The sequence below is a fragment of the Gigantopelta aegis genome, chromosome 3 (assembly GCF_016097555.1).
Source record: "Gigantopelta aegis isolate Gae_Host chromosome 3, Gae_host_genome, whole genome shotgun sequence".
NCBI classification, from domain to species: domain Eukaryota; kingdom Metazoa; phylum Mollusca; class Gastropoda; order Neomphalida; family Peltospiridae; genus Gigantopelta; species Gigantopelta aegis.
In genome coordinates, this window is record NC_054701.1 from 44,631,460 (window position 1) to 44,647,632 (window position 16,173).

General features: G+C 34.1%; 1 protein-coding gene across 2 annotated transcripts in view; it reads left to right on the forward strand.

Moving 5' to 3' along the window:
* The window catches only part of LOC121368100 (cortactin-binding protein 2-like), a 58,624-nt gene that overhangs the window by 23,650 nt on the left and 18,801 nt on the right, over nucleotides 1-16,173 (forward strand). For both annotated transcript variants that reach the window (XM_041492663.1, XM_041492662.1), the window contains exons 7-9: nucleotides 12,698-12,919; nucleotides 14,986-15,085; nucleotides 15,927-16,077. In XM_041492663.1, coding sequence (XP_041348597.1) covers nucleotides 12,698-12,919; nucleotides 14,986-15,085; nucleotides 15,927-16,077 — 473 coding nt within the window. The remainder of the gene's footprint in view (nucleotides 1-12,697; nucleotides 12,920-14,985; nucleotides 15,086-15,926; nucleotides 16,078-16,173) is intronic.

Genomic DNA, 16,173 nt, shown 5'->3' on the forward strand with positions numbered 1-16,173 from the left:
TGCCCTGTCTGTGGGAAGGTACATATAAAAGACCCCTTGCTGCTAATGGAACAGTGTTCCAGATTTCCTCTCTAACTCTTAATATCATATGTCAGAATTACCAAATGTTTGACATCCAATAACTGATGATTAATAAATCAATGTGCTCTAGTGGTGTCATTAAAAAAAATAAACTAACTTTTGATCACATGAATGGAGGGAGGCAATTGTTTTTTATATATATACTTGCCACCCAAATAAAATAAAACTATTTAAATTAAGTAAGCATAAAGAGAAGAAAAAAAATTGCAGCTACGTGTAACACCCACACAATAATTATGGCAGGCATCGAAATAAGTTGTGAATAGTTGATTATGTTAGGACTTTACCACCAGCCAAGAAAGTCGAGAATGGTACTTCATTATCCACAAAATGTTATAACACAAAAAGACCACCTAAATATCAACCCCTGCAATTGTCCACGGCAACCGGCAATACCGTGGAGTTTTTAATTCTACACAGAACTTGTTTTGCTGTGGACTATATTAGTGGGGTTTTCCACTGCTTGTTTTTTGCTGTGGACGTTTTGTTAATTGCAGGGGTTGAATATCGATAAATTTTGCTATTTAAATATTTAAGATAAACATACTAGTCTCCACCATGAGTAAAAGAAGGCAGTCAGGAGATGAATCTCCTGAAATAGTGGTAGGCGAGCAATCATATGAAGCTTCACACAAAAATATATTAAAATGTTTATTGCAAGGCGATCAATTATTTGTCGCTCTCTTAAAACTTTGCAGGAGAGTGTGGACGGAAACACTCACCTTTCCTGGCAAGACTGAGTATCAGTACAATGGAAATAGGTGTTTATAGTCCTTCCCACAGGGAACGTCTTTTTTTTTTATTATGGAATTTACTACAAATTATTTATTTATGAGCAGATTGTTTTGTAAATTGCACACAAAAATAGTACTTGTTTGTTAATTTCAAAACTTTTTTACTTTTCTTCTTATGTCAAACCAAAGTGAAATTATTTACCCCCAACCACCCCCAAAAAACCCCAAACCCAACAACACACACGAAAAAACCCAACATGTTTGTAGGAAGATGGGACTATAGTATTTAATAATAATGGATATATATATATATAAATTTATTGTAACCTATTATGGCTATAGGTTACCAGGGCCCCATTTTACGAATCGATCTTAGCTCTAAGATCACCTTAAGAGCATGTAGCTTTTGGATGCCCTTAAGGTGATCTTGGTGCACTTCGAAAAACAGGGCCCAGGTCTGTATTTAGTGTAACCTATACATGGGTTACCACACACTGTGCTTATTTTGTTGCCTGTTATGATCCTCCCATGTCTCCAGTGTGATCAATTCTGGTGCAGCCCTGAACAACTTATCAACAGAGATCCATTAGATTAATGGTTCTTGTACCACAACCAGTATAATGTGAACTCCACAGTGTGGATTAAATTTCCATAAAATGGGAAAAATTGACATCTTGAATGTTGCATCATTACAAGAACATTTCACAACAATTCTCAAGAATGTTTGTTCATTAGAAAGTGGCACTGGCAGGCTTAGAAGACAACTGTCAGAATAATCAGATGTTTGACATCTATTAGCAAATGATTAATTATTATACATGTATGTAATTAATCAATGTCTCTAGTGGTGTCATTAATTTTTTTTAAATAATAACATATGTTACTATATTATGCCACATAGATTACTACCAGTACATACATTTTTGTACTACATGTATATGTGGATATGTCAAAGGATTTGGTTTGGTGATGAGCACACTGCACTCTGTGAGTACATTTTATGAATGAACATGAAAGGCAAATAAAAGTCTTGTCTCTGATGATGTACAGACATGGTTCTGCCAGGGGAGCATGATAAGACTGGCTGTCTAAGAGCCTGATTATCTGGTGCCGAGGGAAGTGGCACTGTTTGGCCTTTTGCTGTTTATTGATCTTCACACCTGTCAGAGCGACCAAAATTGCATCTCCCTCGGCAGTAGTAGAACTGGAACTATTTCTGACAGCAGGATAGCAGATTAGCCATGTTTTCGTTATGAGTTTGATACAGAGCACTGCCCAGAGTGGTATAATTTCTATTCCGTGTTGGACACGGCTATCAAGCATGCTTGTAATTATTGGCCACATGCCAGCTTAACAAGATGGGACCACTTGCCAGTTTAATAAGCCATGTCCAATGTTGTCAGCTAATACCATATATTTCTACAACCTTTTTTTAAAAAGTTTATTTAATGTTTTAATTTTGTTTTTAATTTCTTTCTTACACATTTTTACAGGTTTTAGTTTTTCTTTATATCTGCATAGGGTACATGTCTTTGTAAGAATTTATCTTGATTTTAATGTCCTATTAATTTTTATTAAACATTTTTTAATAATATAAACATGCTTAATGATTATTACATTAAATTTTTAAAATGGTAATATTAATTAGTAACAGAACTTTTGGTGAAAAATCCATTGTGTTCTCTGAATTACTTGAATATTATACATATAGCTATGATAAATATAATAAATGGGCAATTTGATTCCATTAATCACTGTATGTACATATAGTGCTTTGATTTTCCAACTTCTCGGTGGTTTTACATGTAACTACATTTATTCAAGTCGAAACACTCGACTGAGCCGCATTTATTTGTATTGATTTTTGTTGTGCTCGTAATCTGCTTGCAACACATTCATGATGAATGAGCTGTACGTAGCTATTGCTCGGGATGTCAAAGTAACCATTGAAGTTAAAATTAGCCACGACAAACTAGTCAATGAAACACACACAAGTAGTCGGGGCCAGATCACTGAATGAAAAACACACATATCAAACAGTCAGGACAAACGAGTGAATGAAACCCACACAAAGGGTGTGATGGACTAGGGAATGAAAAACACATAAATGATCTTTGTATGTGTACATGTATTTCAAGAGAGAATTCATAGTACACTAGATAAACTTTTGATAGCTGCTGAATGGCCAATTAAATGTGTGTTAGAGAAACTAAGATAATTCAATACTGGTAATATGAGGGGTTTTTTTTAGTTAAATATATACTAACACACAATGTTTTTTATTTGCTGGCCTCTATGGTATAGTGGTTAAGCCATCAGAGCAGAGTGAGTCTGACAGAATGGGTGGTGGGTGGGTGTGTGTGTGTGAGCGTGTATGTGTGAGAGAGAGAAAGACAGATAGAGAGTGTGAGAGAGAGAGTGCATGTGTGAGAGAGAGAGAGAGGGAGTGCATATGTGTGAGAGAAAGAGAGGGTGTGTTTATGTGTGAGAGAGAGTTAGAGAGTGAGTGAGTGAGTGAGTGAGTGAGTGAGTGAGTGAGTGAGTGAGTGAGTGAGTGAGAGAGAGTATGTGTATGAGGCCACTACATCGACTTCTCTCTCACTAACAAGAATATAACATCATCCCATGGATCCAGACGTAGCAACGGGAGTTTGTTCATATCTCAATTAATGTAAAACTTACACATCAGGGAACGTCATACCTGATCACATCATTTTATATTTGTAATTTGTCTTACTGAGCGTTATTGTTTTAACAAACAAAAAATTCAAAATAAAATATGAACTTTTAACGCTATTATTAGTAAGCATGTTTCAAATTTAATTACAAGTATTGTCTGTTATTTCTTTTACGTTCATCTGGGTATGAACCAAAAAAAATATCACACGCAAAGTTAATATGTGATAACGGCTTCGCTGATTCACACAGTTTGCAGATTTTTGTTCATATCCCGATAACGTAAAAGAAATAACAGACAATCCTTAAAAATCGAACTGAAATGAATATCTACAAAATTAATGTAGGTACATGTAGGTTAAAGCAGAAATGTATTACTTGTTAAATACATGTACATAATTAGAAATTAACTGACATTTATATGTACATGTATTTGTTAAATTAGCATGAATTTGTTTCTGGTTCTATTTTGTTTCAGCTGTGTATACATTTGGTACCCAAAGACACCCTAAATTCTTAATTCAATATTTTGTTGACGTTACACTTTTGTTGAATGGCCCACATTCAATCTAATTAAAATTAGCTCCACTATTACATGTGGATCTAACACCAGCCAGTTGGAGCTCATGTCCACCAATCAAAACCTTACTTGCAGAATCATGCCAGTGATTTAAAAATAATTTGAAAACATTCCGAATTATCCTGAAGGTATACGACATGTTTCGTGTGAATTACGAATGCCTTAAAACATGTTTTATTTTATAAAATAAATAATTTGTAATGTAAAACTGAAGACTGATTTAGTTGGGGTTTTTTATAAATAAATAAATAATTTTTAATATAAAATTGAAGACTGATAACCTATCCCGTACGTATTGGTATGGTTCGCTGTACTGCGGCCACTAAAATAGACTCGCCCGATATTTTTAGAATTTGTATGCTCCCAAATAACGTTATAAAAGGCGATGTGTGATTGGTCAATATTTAAATGATTATTTACTGACGAAATGTTACCTGGACATTGGAGACTACGCAGTGTTGTTAGCAATCCGATTAAAATTAGTTCTACTGGTCTAAATAAGGCATTCGTAATTCACATGAAATATATCGTATAGCCTGAGGATAATTCGGAATATTTTCAAATTATTTTCAAATCACTGGCATGATTCTGCAAGTAAGGTTTTGATTGGTGGACATGAGCTCCAACTGGCTGGTGTTAGATCCACATGTAATAGTGGAGCTAATTTTAATTAGATTGGCCCACATTGTGAATAATGAAGAGGGTCTTGAATAAAGCCAATTATTTGTGATTTAATGCTAGTAGGTGCTCGGTTATCATCACAGAACCAACTCCCACTCAGAGTGAACAACATACTAGAGAGGGGTAGGGTCCACCGACTTCTCTCACTAACATCTCACCCAGAGTGAGGTTGAACAGCATACTAGAAAGGGGTAGGGTCCACCGACTTCTCTCACTAACATCTCACCCAGAGTGAGGTTGAACAGCATACTAGAGAGGGGTAGGGTCCACCGACTTCTCTCACTAACATCTCATCCAGTCAAGTTGAACAGCATACTAGAAAGGGGTAGGGTCCACTGACTTCTCTCACTAACACCTCACCCAGAGTGAGGTTGAACAGCATACTAGAGAGGGATAAGGTCTGCCAACTTCTCTCACTAACACCTCACCCAGAGTGAGGTTGAACAGCATACTAGAGAGAGGTAGGGTCCACCGACTTCTCTCACTAACACCTCACCCAGATTGAGGTTGAATAGCATACTAGAGAGGGGTAGGGTCCACCGACTTCTCTCACTAACACCTCGCCCAGAGTGAGGTTGAACAGCATACTAGAGAGGGGTAGGGTCCACCGACTTCTCTCACTAACACCTCACCCAGAGTGAGGTTGAACAGCATACTAGAGAGGGATAAGGTCTGCCAACTTCTCTCACTAACACCTCACCCAGAGTGAGGTTGAACAGCATACTAGAGAGAGGTAGGGTCCACCGACTTCTCTCACTAACACCTCACCCAGATTGAGGTTGAACAGCATACTAGAGAGGGGTAGGGTCCACCGACTTCTCTCACTAACACCTCGCCCAGAGTGAGGTTGAACAGCATACTAGAGAGAGGTAGGGTCCACCGACTTCTCTCACTAACACCTCACCCAGATTGAGGTTGAACAGCATACTAGAGAGGGGTAGGGTCCACCGACTTCTCTCACTAACACCTTGCCCAGAGTGAGGTTGAACAGCATACTAGAGAGGGGTAGGGTCCACCGACTTCTCTCACTAACATCTCACCCAGAGTGAGGTTGAACAGCATACTAGAGAGGGGTAGGGTCTACTGAATTTTCTCACTAACAACTCACCCAGAGTCAGATTGAACAGCACACTAGAGAGGGGTAGGGTCTACTGAATTTTCTCACTAACAACAAACAATTAACCCATATCCTGGACAGGTGAAATCCAAAATATGAAGAATATAAAAATACTACTGCAGTGTCTCAAGGCTTCTAGAATTTTTATAAAATCCACTAGCCATGGGATCAGTGATTTAACAAAATTTACTATCCACGATTACAAATTCACTAGCCCTACTTTACTTTAAGTTAATGTAATTTTACTAATTAATTGTAATAATCAGATATTTCTGAAGAAGGAGAAAGAGCTTAAAACACAAACATTTCGTGGTGGTGGTGGGGGCAGGATATACATATTTACAAAATAGACTTAACGCCAACATTTGACAATTTTGTTTTTCACTAGCCGTTGGGCAATGCAATAGTAGTTATTTACTAGCCCAACATTGAATATCACTAGCCATGAGAGTGGGGCTACCATAATCTGGAAGCCCTGAGTGTGTTGTTATTGCCACATGTATGTAAACTGTTTACTTCAAACATATTACTGATACATGAAGTAGCTAGGTTAGTAAGTTATATTATTAATTTTAAATCTGTTGTACACTGTTTATAGTTATAACAAGAAATAATGCTAAAACATTCATATTTGTTGATCTTTAGACAATATATAAAATGTATCTTAGTGCTTTTTTAATAACTTTTTCATTCTATTGTGGCTCATGAAAAAAATTGAGTAATAAATTTAACAAGAAAAATACAATTTTAGCTATCTATTGAATAACACTACAAGTTATTTTACTAGTAGTTAATATATTTGACTTACATTTATACTTATTTAAAACAAAAGAATTTTTTTTTTTACATTGATTCGTAAATGCAATATGTTTTTTGGCAAAATTTTGTCTGCAGCATGTTAGTGAATCTTAAATGTGTTTATGCATGGCCTTTACTTGTCAGTTGTCTGTCTGTGTGATGCATACATGTCATTATTATATACTTAGAAATGCGTAAATTTAGAATGGCTCCGAGGTCCAAAGAACGATTAATCATCCAGTATGGCGTTAAGGTGATTTGATTAGGTATACCAGATGAGTTTTTCGTTGCCCATCACTATCAGTTAGCTGTGGTATAGAAGTGTTTGAAGTATCTGTATTACCTTGATGGGAGAATTATTATCATCATTACGAGTACTAGATGGTTTTCATGGGAACCACTTAAGGTAGCCTGAGAGTTTTGTAAGTCTGCAATCGACAGCCATATTCACATCTATGAACTTCAGTTTTGGGTGATTTCATCCAGTCATTGGAGTTACATGTTACCATTTGAAGAAAATATGTCTTGAGCGATTTCATCTTAAAGGGACTTAAACCCTAGTTTTTAAACACTACGGCATATTTTTCACTATTAGAGTAGTTTATAATCATTGAAATCAAACATTATTTATATTTTATTGTTTAGATAATCCATTTCCATACAACTGAAGTGTTTCTGGTCATCCTGGTGTTTTGAATACCACAAAATGCATTTTTCTTATTTTTAAAAATGCGTTTTAGTCTACTTTTAAGGGTATTTCAACGTCACAGTCTCTTGTTTCACTCTGTTGTATCCAAATATTTTATAGGTTTGTAAATTAACCAAACTTAGTGTCCATTTTTACGGGTTGAAACTAGGGTCTAGATGAACAATATGCCTTAGTGTTTAAAAACTAGGGTCTGTCCCTTTAATACAATTGTCATCTGAACATTATGAAATTGAAAAAGTTGTCCTTACTATTAATTTATTTTACAAATGTAAAGGGAATAAATTTGTTTGTGAAAATAGAAGCTAGTATTTTACGACTTACAGCAGTAAAGGAATGCTCTCAAATTGTTGTGCAGTATATGTTGTACATGTATGTTATTTATTATTAATAACATACAATTTGTGTTTGTGGCATGCAATTTTACAAGTAATGATACATGTTGTAAGCAGATTGTAATGGAATATTCATTTAACTTGCTTTACATACATCTATAATAATATGTATTCAAAGACTGATTCACAGATATGTAGTACTTCAAATCGAAATACTTTGTTTGACACCCAATAGCCGATATCTATTTTTGTGGTGGGGTGTCGTTAAACATTTATTCTGTTCTATTCAAATCAAAATATACCATTAATATTAGATATATCTATGCATTAGAGACTCATAATAAAATATGGAAAGTTGGCTAATATACCTGTACATGTACCAGTAGATAATAATAGTTTCTGGCATGAGTCCTTTTGTAGATGGTTTTTCTGACACGAGTCTCAAGAAAATCAATCTTTGGAGCGATCTTTAGCGAGCTCCATGGATTGATTTTCTTGAGACGAGTGTCAGAAAAAAAAAACATATACAAAAGGACGAGTGCCAGAAATATTTTCTAGCACAACCTGTCTTATAAATTTTATTATTAATTTAGTCTAACTATACTGTAAGTCTCTTCATTTTATTTTTGTAACGTGACATCACCTCTAAGCTGACACCCATGTTATGTCACGAGTGTGAAAGCATACAGTGGTGTCGAGAAGACCTACTCATATTATGTGACGTCATACACTACTTTGTTTAAAAAATGACGTAATCAACCGGTAGCAACTGCCGTGTACATCCTAATATTAACCAATGAAAAGGGCGGATTAGTGTCTACACACATGTGGTAGACGGTTTTTCTACCACCCCTTTCTAGCACCTTTCTACGACGTCATTGTGCTAGAAAAATTAGTCTCATGTACTAAATTTTACATTTGGGCTATATATAAAAAAAATTAACAATTTGTTCATTTGGATAATAATATGAAAATTAACTGCAGGCATCAGAAAACGTTGGATACATCTTTGAGTGCATCAAATTGTTTGTGATGAAAGGTACATGTACATTTGTAGAAAAATAACTATTGCAGAAAACCTTCTTATTCTAAAAACAGTTTCTTAAAACTTAGCATAGGACAGCTTTTTGTTTTACCTTGCACAAGTACTTGTATGCATGGATCCATAACACCAACTTGTTTGAAGGATAACTAGATGTTGTAATACTTTGATAACTACAGATCGGATGTAGATGTTGTAATATATACTGATGAATGTATCATGATGCAGGTAGGAATTAGTTTTATATATTTATGGCAGTGTCTTCTAATGAACAAACACAGCTTAGTAGTTTTGTCTTGCTAGAATGCTGGTCAAATACTTGTAAATGTTTCTGTGTGAAAAGGAGAGGTAGTAGAGAAAACGTGGGAATGAAACTAATTGTCTTCGTTTGAGATCAATACAGTCTGATGATTTATTCATTGGTTTGTCTGATTGCAGTAAATCTTTCTTGAGGAGTATGTAGTGCATGTTTAATTTCAGTCTTAACCACATTTGTTAACAGCTTTAATAGGTAATACAAATTTATTTGGAAAAGAAAGGAAGAAAAAAAGAAAAAAATCACCAATGCAGGAGACTTACTGTAGATGATGTTGAGTTTAGTAGTACAGTCTGTATTAAATGTCTTGATGTGGGTGTAACAGGCTTCATACTTGACTATGTGCAGCCAATATTAAAATACATTGACAGAGTTTCTGCCAGAGGGTACAAAGGGTAATATTACAAACCTTAAAAATCTTGGAAATTAATTGATACCTTTTTATATTTTTAGAAAGAGAACTGCTGTTTAAAATTGTCAAAGTACGTGAAATACACTATCCGATTTCAAAAGATTTCAAATCATAATCACCTGGATTTGGCATTTAATGTATAATCTGCTTTGTTTTTATTACATACCCACAGATTATTCTCTGGCAGAAAGCCTGAGTGGACTTTGAATCAAAATACTTTTAGGTTTAGTAAGAACATCTTGTAAACCAGAGCAGTTAGTAGTTCTTAAAGTTTTGTTCTACATTAGAACAACAAAATAATGAATAAAGAAGTATGCATGGAATGCGTGTTTAATTTCTGTCTTAACCTCATTCATATGTTGGTAGTCGTTCAATAAGTTATACAGATTTATTTTGAAAAAAAAGAAGAAAAGATGAAGACTTCCTGTAGTAAAGTAAAACAGTATACATGTATTCAACATCCATCTGGTTTAAAGTCTTCATTAAGTGCTTTTAATTTGTACTCTTCAATTTTTTTTTCCATGTTCAAATTAGAATTGTTTGTTTTTGGGTGGTTGGGGGGGGGGGGGGGGTTCCAACCCATTATAAGTCATGGAAGTCAAAAGAGATAAACGAAGGCATTGTTTCACCAGCAATAATGATGGCATCAATCTTTTCATTTATGTCTGTTTCAAGCTGTGGTTTTCATCTTTATTTCTCAGAAACTATCAGTATAATTGCTTCATCAACCAAACTTCATACACCCATCGTAATTGAAGGAACATAACTGTAGTCATTTGTACTTTATACTTATCAAGGGTCAAGGTCATGTGACATGTTGCACCATGGTGCATTTGTTCATTGTAGTTTAAAGTGAAAGCTGTTGTCATTTGTTCTGAAATTACATGTAGATTACTAGATTGCATGAGTATACATGTATGCATGCAATCTGTAGTAGCCCCGTTTTGACTTACCAAAACCAAACTGAAAAGCATGCAGGAATCTTTATCCACTGTTTGGCAGCACATCTCCCATCATGATCCTGAAGACCAATCAATTTGCAGGGACGGACGAGTCTCGTGTAGCAGAAAACGTCTCAGTGTTGCCGGTCTTGCACCAGAAACACCTCAGGTATATGTACAGACTTCTCATCTCAAACCAGCTGTAGACCAAAACTCAGCTTTAGACCAAACGTTTTTAAGTGACTCCGTTATTCTTAAAATTCTAAATACGTTCCCTTTAGTGAGCTAAGTGGTCTAATTCTATCGTGAGTACATTTTGTGTTATCTCTTTGAGTTTGAGTTCTTGGTGTTTAAATAAAAACAATTAAAGAAATTTTATATACGGGATACATTATAGTTCTGTCCAACAAAATTCAATATACAGATATAGCTTTGGTTGCTGAACAGTGGTATTTTTGCACCTGATATATTGGACCAACACATTAATATAATAATCTATCTTCTCATCACTTTGAATTTATTACTCCTGTTGATTCTAGAAAGAAAAAATGTTTTCCTCCTGTTGATTCTAGAAAGAAAAAATGTTTTCCTTGTAAACTTTATAGCATTTTTCATAACAGTCTTTGTCTTGAGAGTGCATATACAAAATCCTTAACTTCTTGAAAATAATAATAATAGTTTTACAAAGATTCACTGTGTTGTCACATCCAATGAATTTGCACGAATTACCTCCCCCAGATAATGGAGGATTGTACTTTTTTCCCTTAAATATTGAATGAATGGCAACAGTTTGCATACAGTTTATTAAAGGAACTGACCTTAGTTATTAGGAAGGATAAAATATGTTTGACTGTTGTTTTGGGGTTTCTTATTGTTAAATTGTGCATTGCTGACAACTTCTTCCTTAAATAATGTTGGCAAATGTAGTTCCTACTTATGTTAATATTTGCAGTAGCTCAAGAAATTTGCTGACATTTTGTCTTTTAACATTTCATGGTCTGATTGTGTCTAATGTTAATAGGATATTTATTAATAGCCCACTTTCAGCATATACATGTATGGTCAGTGGTTCTTTTTTATCGAATTTTAAATAATGGTTAATGAACTTGTATTATTCATAATAATTGTCTGTCATTAACTTGGGGAAGTCTTTTGATTATGGGTGTTTCTTTTATATACCAGATGTTTCATTTAAAAGAAATAATAGCGAGCATCAAGAAATAATGCAAACGTTGTAGCCTGTTGAAATTTCATTCATAGTTCACCATTATTAACTACTCAGTAATTGTTAATAGTATTATACATGTACTGATGATGTAGTCTTGTGTATTTGTAATCCTACAATTCAGTTTTCCTCACTTAACAACTGGGGTAAAGTAATTATTTTATATGTATATTTGTTATTCAATGGAATGTATTTCCTTCTTTGCCTGTTATTTTATTTTATTTTTATTTTTATTTTTTTCGTGTTCTCTATTCAGTTATGGTGCCTTCTTCACTTATGCTGCATCAGAATTGTTATTATTATAATAATGTATTTTATGCAACTATTTATGATAATTTATGCTTACATGTACACATGTAATGTGCATGGTACCACGTATATATCCAGGAATTTAATTACGGATGTGTTTATTGCCATCGGAATACATTTACAGTGTATCGTGACAATAGTAACATTTTATGGTTTATTGTATAAAAAGATTGTAATAACCAGGTACTTCACATGGGAAACATGCATGTCATATTGCACACACAGATCTTCCATGAGACACCAGGAACAACAAAAAACACAGGTCAAGTCAGGAGGCAAAGCAGAAAACGTCCCAATCACAATTCCTACATGTAGTCACACAAGGGTAGCAATTGGATCACTATGAATGTAGTGTTTCCATTTGTCGTTGTTTAAATTGCATACATGCACGATTATTCTCCAGACTATTTAATACATGTATCATTGTTATCGGACTTTTTATTTTCGGGCACATCTGAAACGTGTGTGCGTGGTGTGTGTGGGTTGGTGGGTTGGTTGGTTGTACTCCTTACTTTCCAGTTGTGATAACATGCAAATTTATCCATTACTTACAATTGTACATGTACCTCTTAACTCATACTCTTGTTACAATTTTTTTAATGTACATTTAACAATAATATGTTGACACAATTCACAATATGATAATGCAATATTAAAATTGCAATACATGTACATATGTTAAAACGAAATAAAACCAAAACACCTATATTTTATTTTTTTATTTTTTTATTTTTTACACAACAGGTGAAACCAGTGCGAGTAGTACATCTAGTTTAGTGAATATAGCCAGCCCCCCTGTACATTGTTCTCCCTACGACATTAGAAACTCTCCTCTTCACAAACATGCTGCATGTGGACAAGTAGACTCTCTCAGGACTCTCATACTAGACTGTGATGCTGATGTTAATCTTCCTGTAAAGAACGGCACCACACCTGTCCATTCGGCTGTCGAGTTTGGACAAGTTGGTAAGTGGCTTAAAGGTAGTATTAAAGGGACATTCCTGAGTTTGCTGCAATTTTTAAGATGTTATTGACTAACAGAGACTTTTTAATGATTGTAATTACATATCAAATTTATTTTGCTGCATAAACTATTAGTAAATGTAGCTGTATATTAAAAGTTTTTCTGATCGTTGTAATATTTGTACTATGTTAAATTTCATTTTATTTCCTAAAAAAAAAAAAAAAATCATACATACAAAATTATTTGAAGACAAAATCCAGTTTGGGCATGTTACAAATATTAAGATGACCAGAAACGCATAGAATGTACCGACACTGATATTCTAACCAAGAAAATATATTTAATATGTAAGTTTTATCGTAGAAATATTTTATTAGTCGGAAACATCTTACAATGCAGCAAACTCAGGAATGTCCCTTTAAGTACTTTGTGTTAGCATTTGGTGATTTACATAGTAAGCTTAAGGCCCAAAACACATTATAGCTGAGTTTGTTTCTAGGTCTGGGTCTTGTGAGTGGTACCAGTAAAAAAAAAACAATGAATAAAAACTTTGGATCGTATGTGACAAAACACACTGTGCCTTTACTGATGCAAACAAGAGGTTTGGCAGAAGACAATAGAGAACATCTGCTATATACTTGAATAGCGCCATATTCAGCTTTGGTGTGTTTTGGGCCTTGCTTTAAGAACCAGTCACTGGTTTTAGTTCTAAACTTGTGGCCTCTGTCATCCATTTCTTATAGTGAAAGTTGAGACAGTCCAGAAATATTTTGGTCGTAATACATGTATTATGATATTCATAAAATGTACGTGCATGCTATGTGGTTTTGTGTAGCAAATGATGCTGAGGGGTTATTACTAATAAGTAAAGTTTTATTTTGACCTAGGATGAAAGTGGACTAATTTAATTCATTTCAACTGTACAAAAAAAACGTATCTGTAGATTATGCATAGTTGTTTTTCCACCTGTTTTACTGTATATCGTTGTGTATTAGCCGACTCTGTGGATAAGCCAACCCCTTAGTTTTTCCCTCAATATCTGGTACAACATGGTTGGTATGATGTATAAGGATTATAAAGATATATCCAAATGAGATATTGTCGATCTCGGGCAACAGTTAATCGCAGCAATTATGGTGAACCGATCAAAGTACAATGTACAAAAACTATTTTAATAAAAATGTTAGAATAGCTGAAAAAGAATAAAGCTTTATTTTTTAAAATCCCCTAATGTGGTATAACATTATTCTGTTCTTTTATTTCTCGATTGAATCGATCGCATGGACATCACTAGCTGATAAATGTAGTTTCACTTTTATATGGCGGTGTAAATATTAGTTAACACCCATGACAGATAATTGCAATAATGAACACAACCTATTCCTTTATTTTTATAAGTTGTGATATCTTTAATAAAACATATTTTTTAATAATGTATTAAGAATTGCAGAATCAACAATGATGATAAGTAAAAATCATCAGTTCTGACAAATTAAATCTGCAGTTTTAAAATATCAGTGGTCATAAAAATACTTAATGACTGTTTCGATCATGTGACACATTTGGTGCCAAATACTGTTGCTACTTGTTAGTGGCTTTTATCGGAAATTGTCGACACAATAAAAATAAAGAAAATATGATTTCATTTCTCAAATAAAATATAACTTTTATTCTGTGTATCAAACAATCAAATGGACACTTGTATGAGACTTAATACAGGCTGTTAAAAATACTGATTAAATAACGCAACAGTAAGGTTTTGAAGCCGAAATTGACCGACGCGTTTTCGTTAGTATTGTATTTCCATACACGCTGATATTTTTTGTATTTTCTTAGACATTTTTTGTTGACTCCGTGTATTGGCCGACACCTCTTCTCATGATGGTATTTAGAGGCTTGAAAATACGGTACACGGTAAAAAAAAATTAAAAAATCATAGTAGTTTTAATTATATTATGTTTTGGCAATTAAATTTTGAAGAAAAAAAAATTATGTGCTGCTTTGATTGTCATAAAAATTATTTTTACATCGTGATGGTGATGTTAACTATTGTTTTGATCCATTGCAGGTTGTCTTCAGTTTCTCCTCGAGAATGGAGGTAATGTAAATGCTCAGCGAGACAACCTGTACAGTCCTCTTCATATAGCTGCAGAAGTGGGACACATTGGGTAAATATCTCTGTTTTGATGCACTTTGTAATACTCGTAAATAGACTTGTCTTGAGTTTGCTACCATTGTAAACATGTTTCCAAGTAATAGAGCCTTTTTTAACAAATACAATAGCATAATAAATACATTTTCTAGTATAGAATATTATGGTTCATATGTTCAGTAGGTTTCTGGTAATTCTGGTGTTTATTGTAGCCCAAGGTGGATTTTATAACCCACCCACCCCCACCCCCCCAAAAACAATCCACATAAATAACCTATTTTTATTTGTTTGTTTCAAAATTGTTCCTAACATATTTTATGATCAAAATGTTCTTAGAGTAATGAATTCATTTGTAATAAAAGTAATTCCTGAATAATTAACAGTTATTTTCATCAATGGGCGGAATGTAGCCCAGTGATAAAGCACTCATTTGATGCGCAGTTGGTTTAGGATCAATCCCTGTCCGTGAGCCCATTTGGCTATTTTTCATTCTAGCCAGTTCACTGCGACTAGTATATCAAAGGCCATGGTATGTGCTATCCTTTCTGAAATGGTGCACATAAAAGATCCATTACTACTAATGCAAAAATTTAGCAGGTTTCCTCACTAAGCCTACATGTCAAAATTACCAAATGTTTGACTTCCAATAGTCAATGATTAATAAATCAATGTGTTCTAGTGGTGTCGTTAAAAAAAACACTTAACTTTTATTTTCTTCAACGTTTAAAAACTTGGCATAATATTTAAATGTTTCAGATCTTCATATTAACAATAAAAAAAAATTGAATTTTTTTTTATTTATATAATATTTTTTAAAGATTTCTAAAATGTATTTTCCTGTCTGTTTTTGATTCCAGTTGTTTGCAGCTGCTGCTAATAAAAGGTGCTGATGTGAATTTGACAAATCACTTGAATGAAACGCCATTACACGTGGCAGCCGTCAGAGGTAGACACGGATGTTGCCATCTCCTCATTGAACATGGGAGCCATCCTCTCCTGATGAACACGGTGATTTGTCTAATACATTGATTTCATAACTTACTTTTTTTCATTTACCATAGTTTGACACCTAATAGCTGATGTATTTTTTGTGCTGTGGTGTCG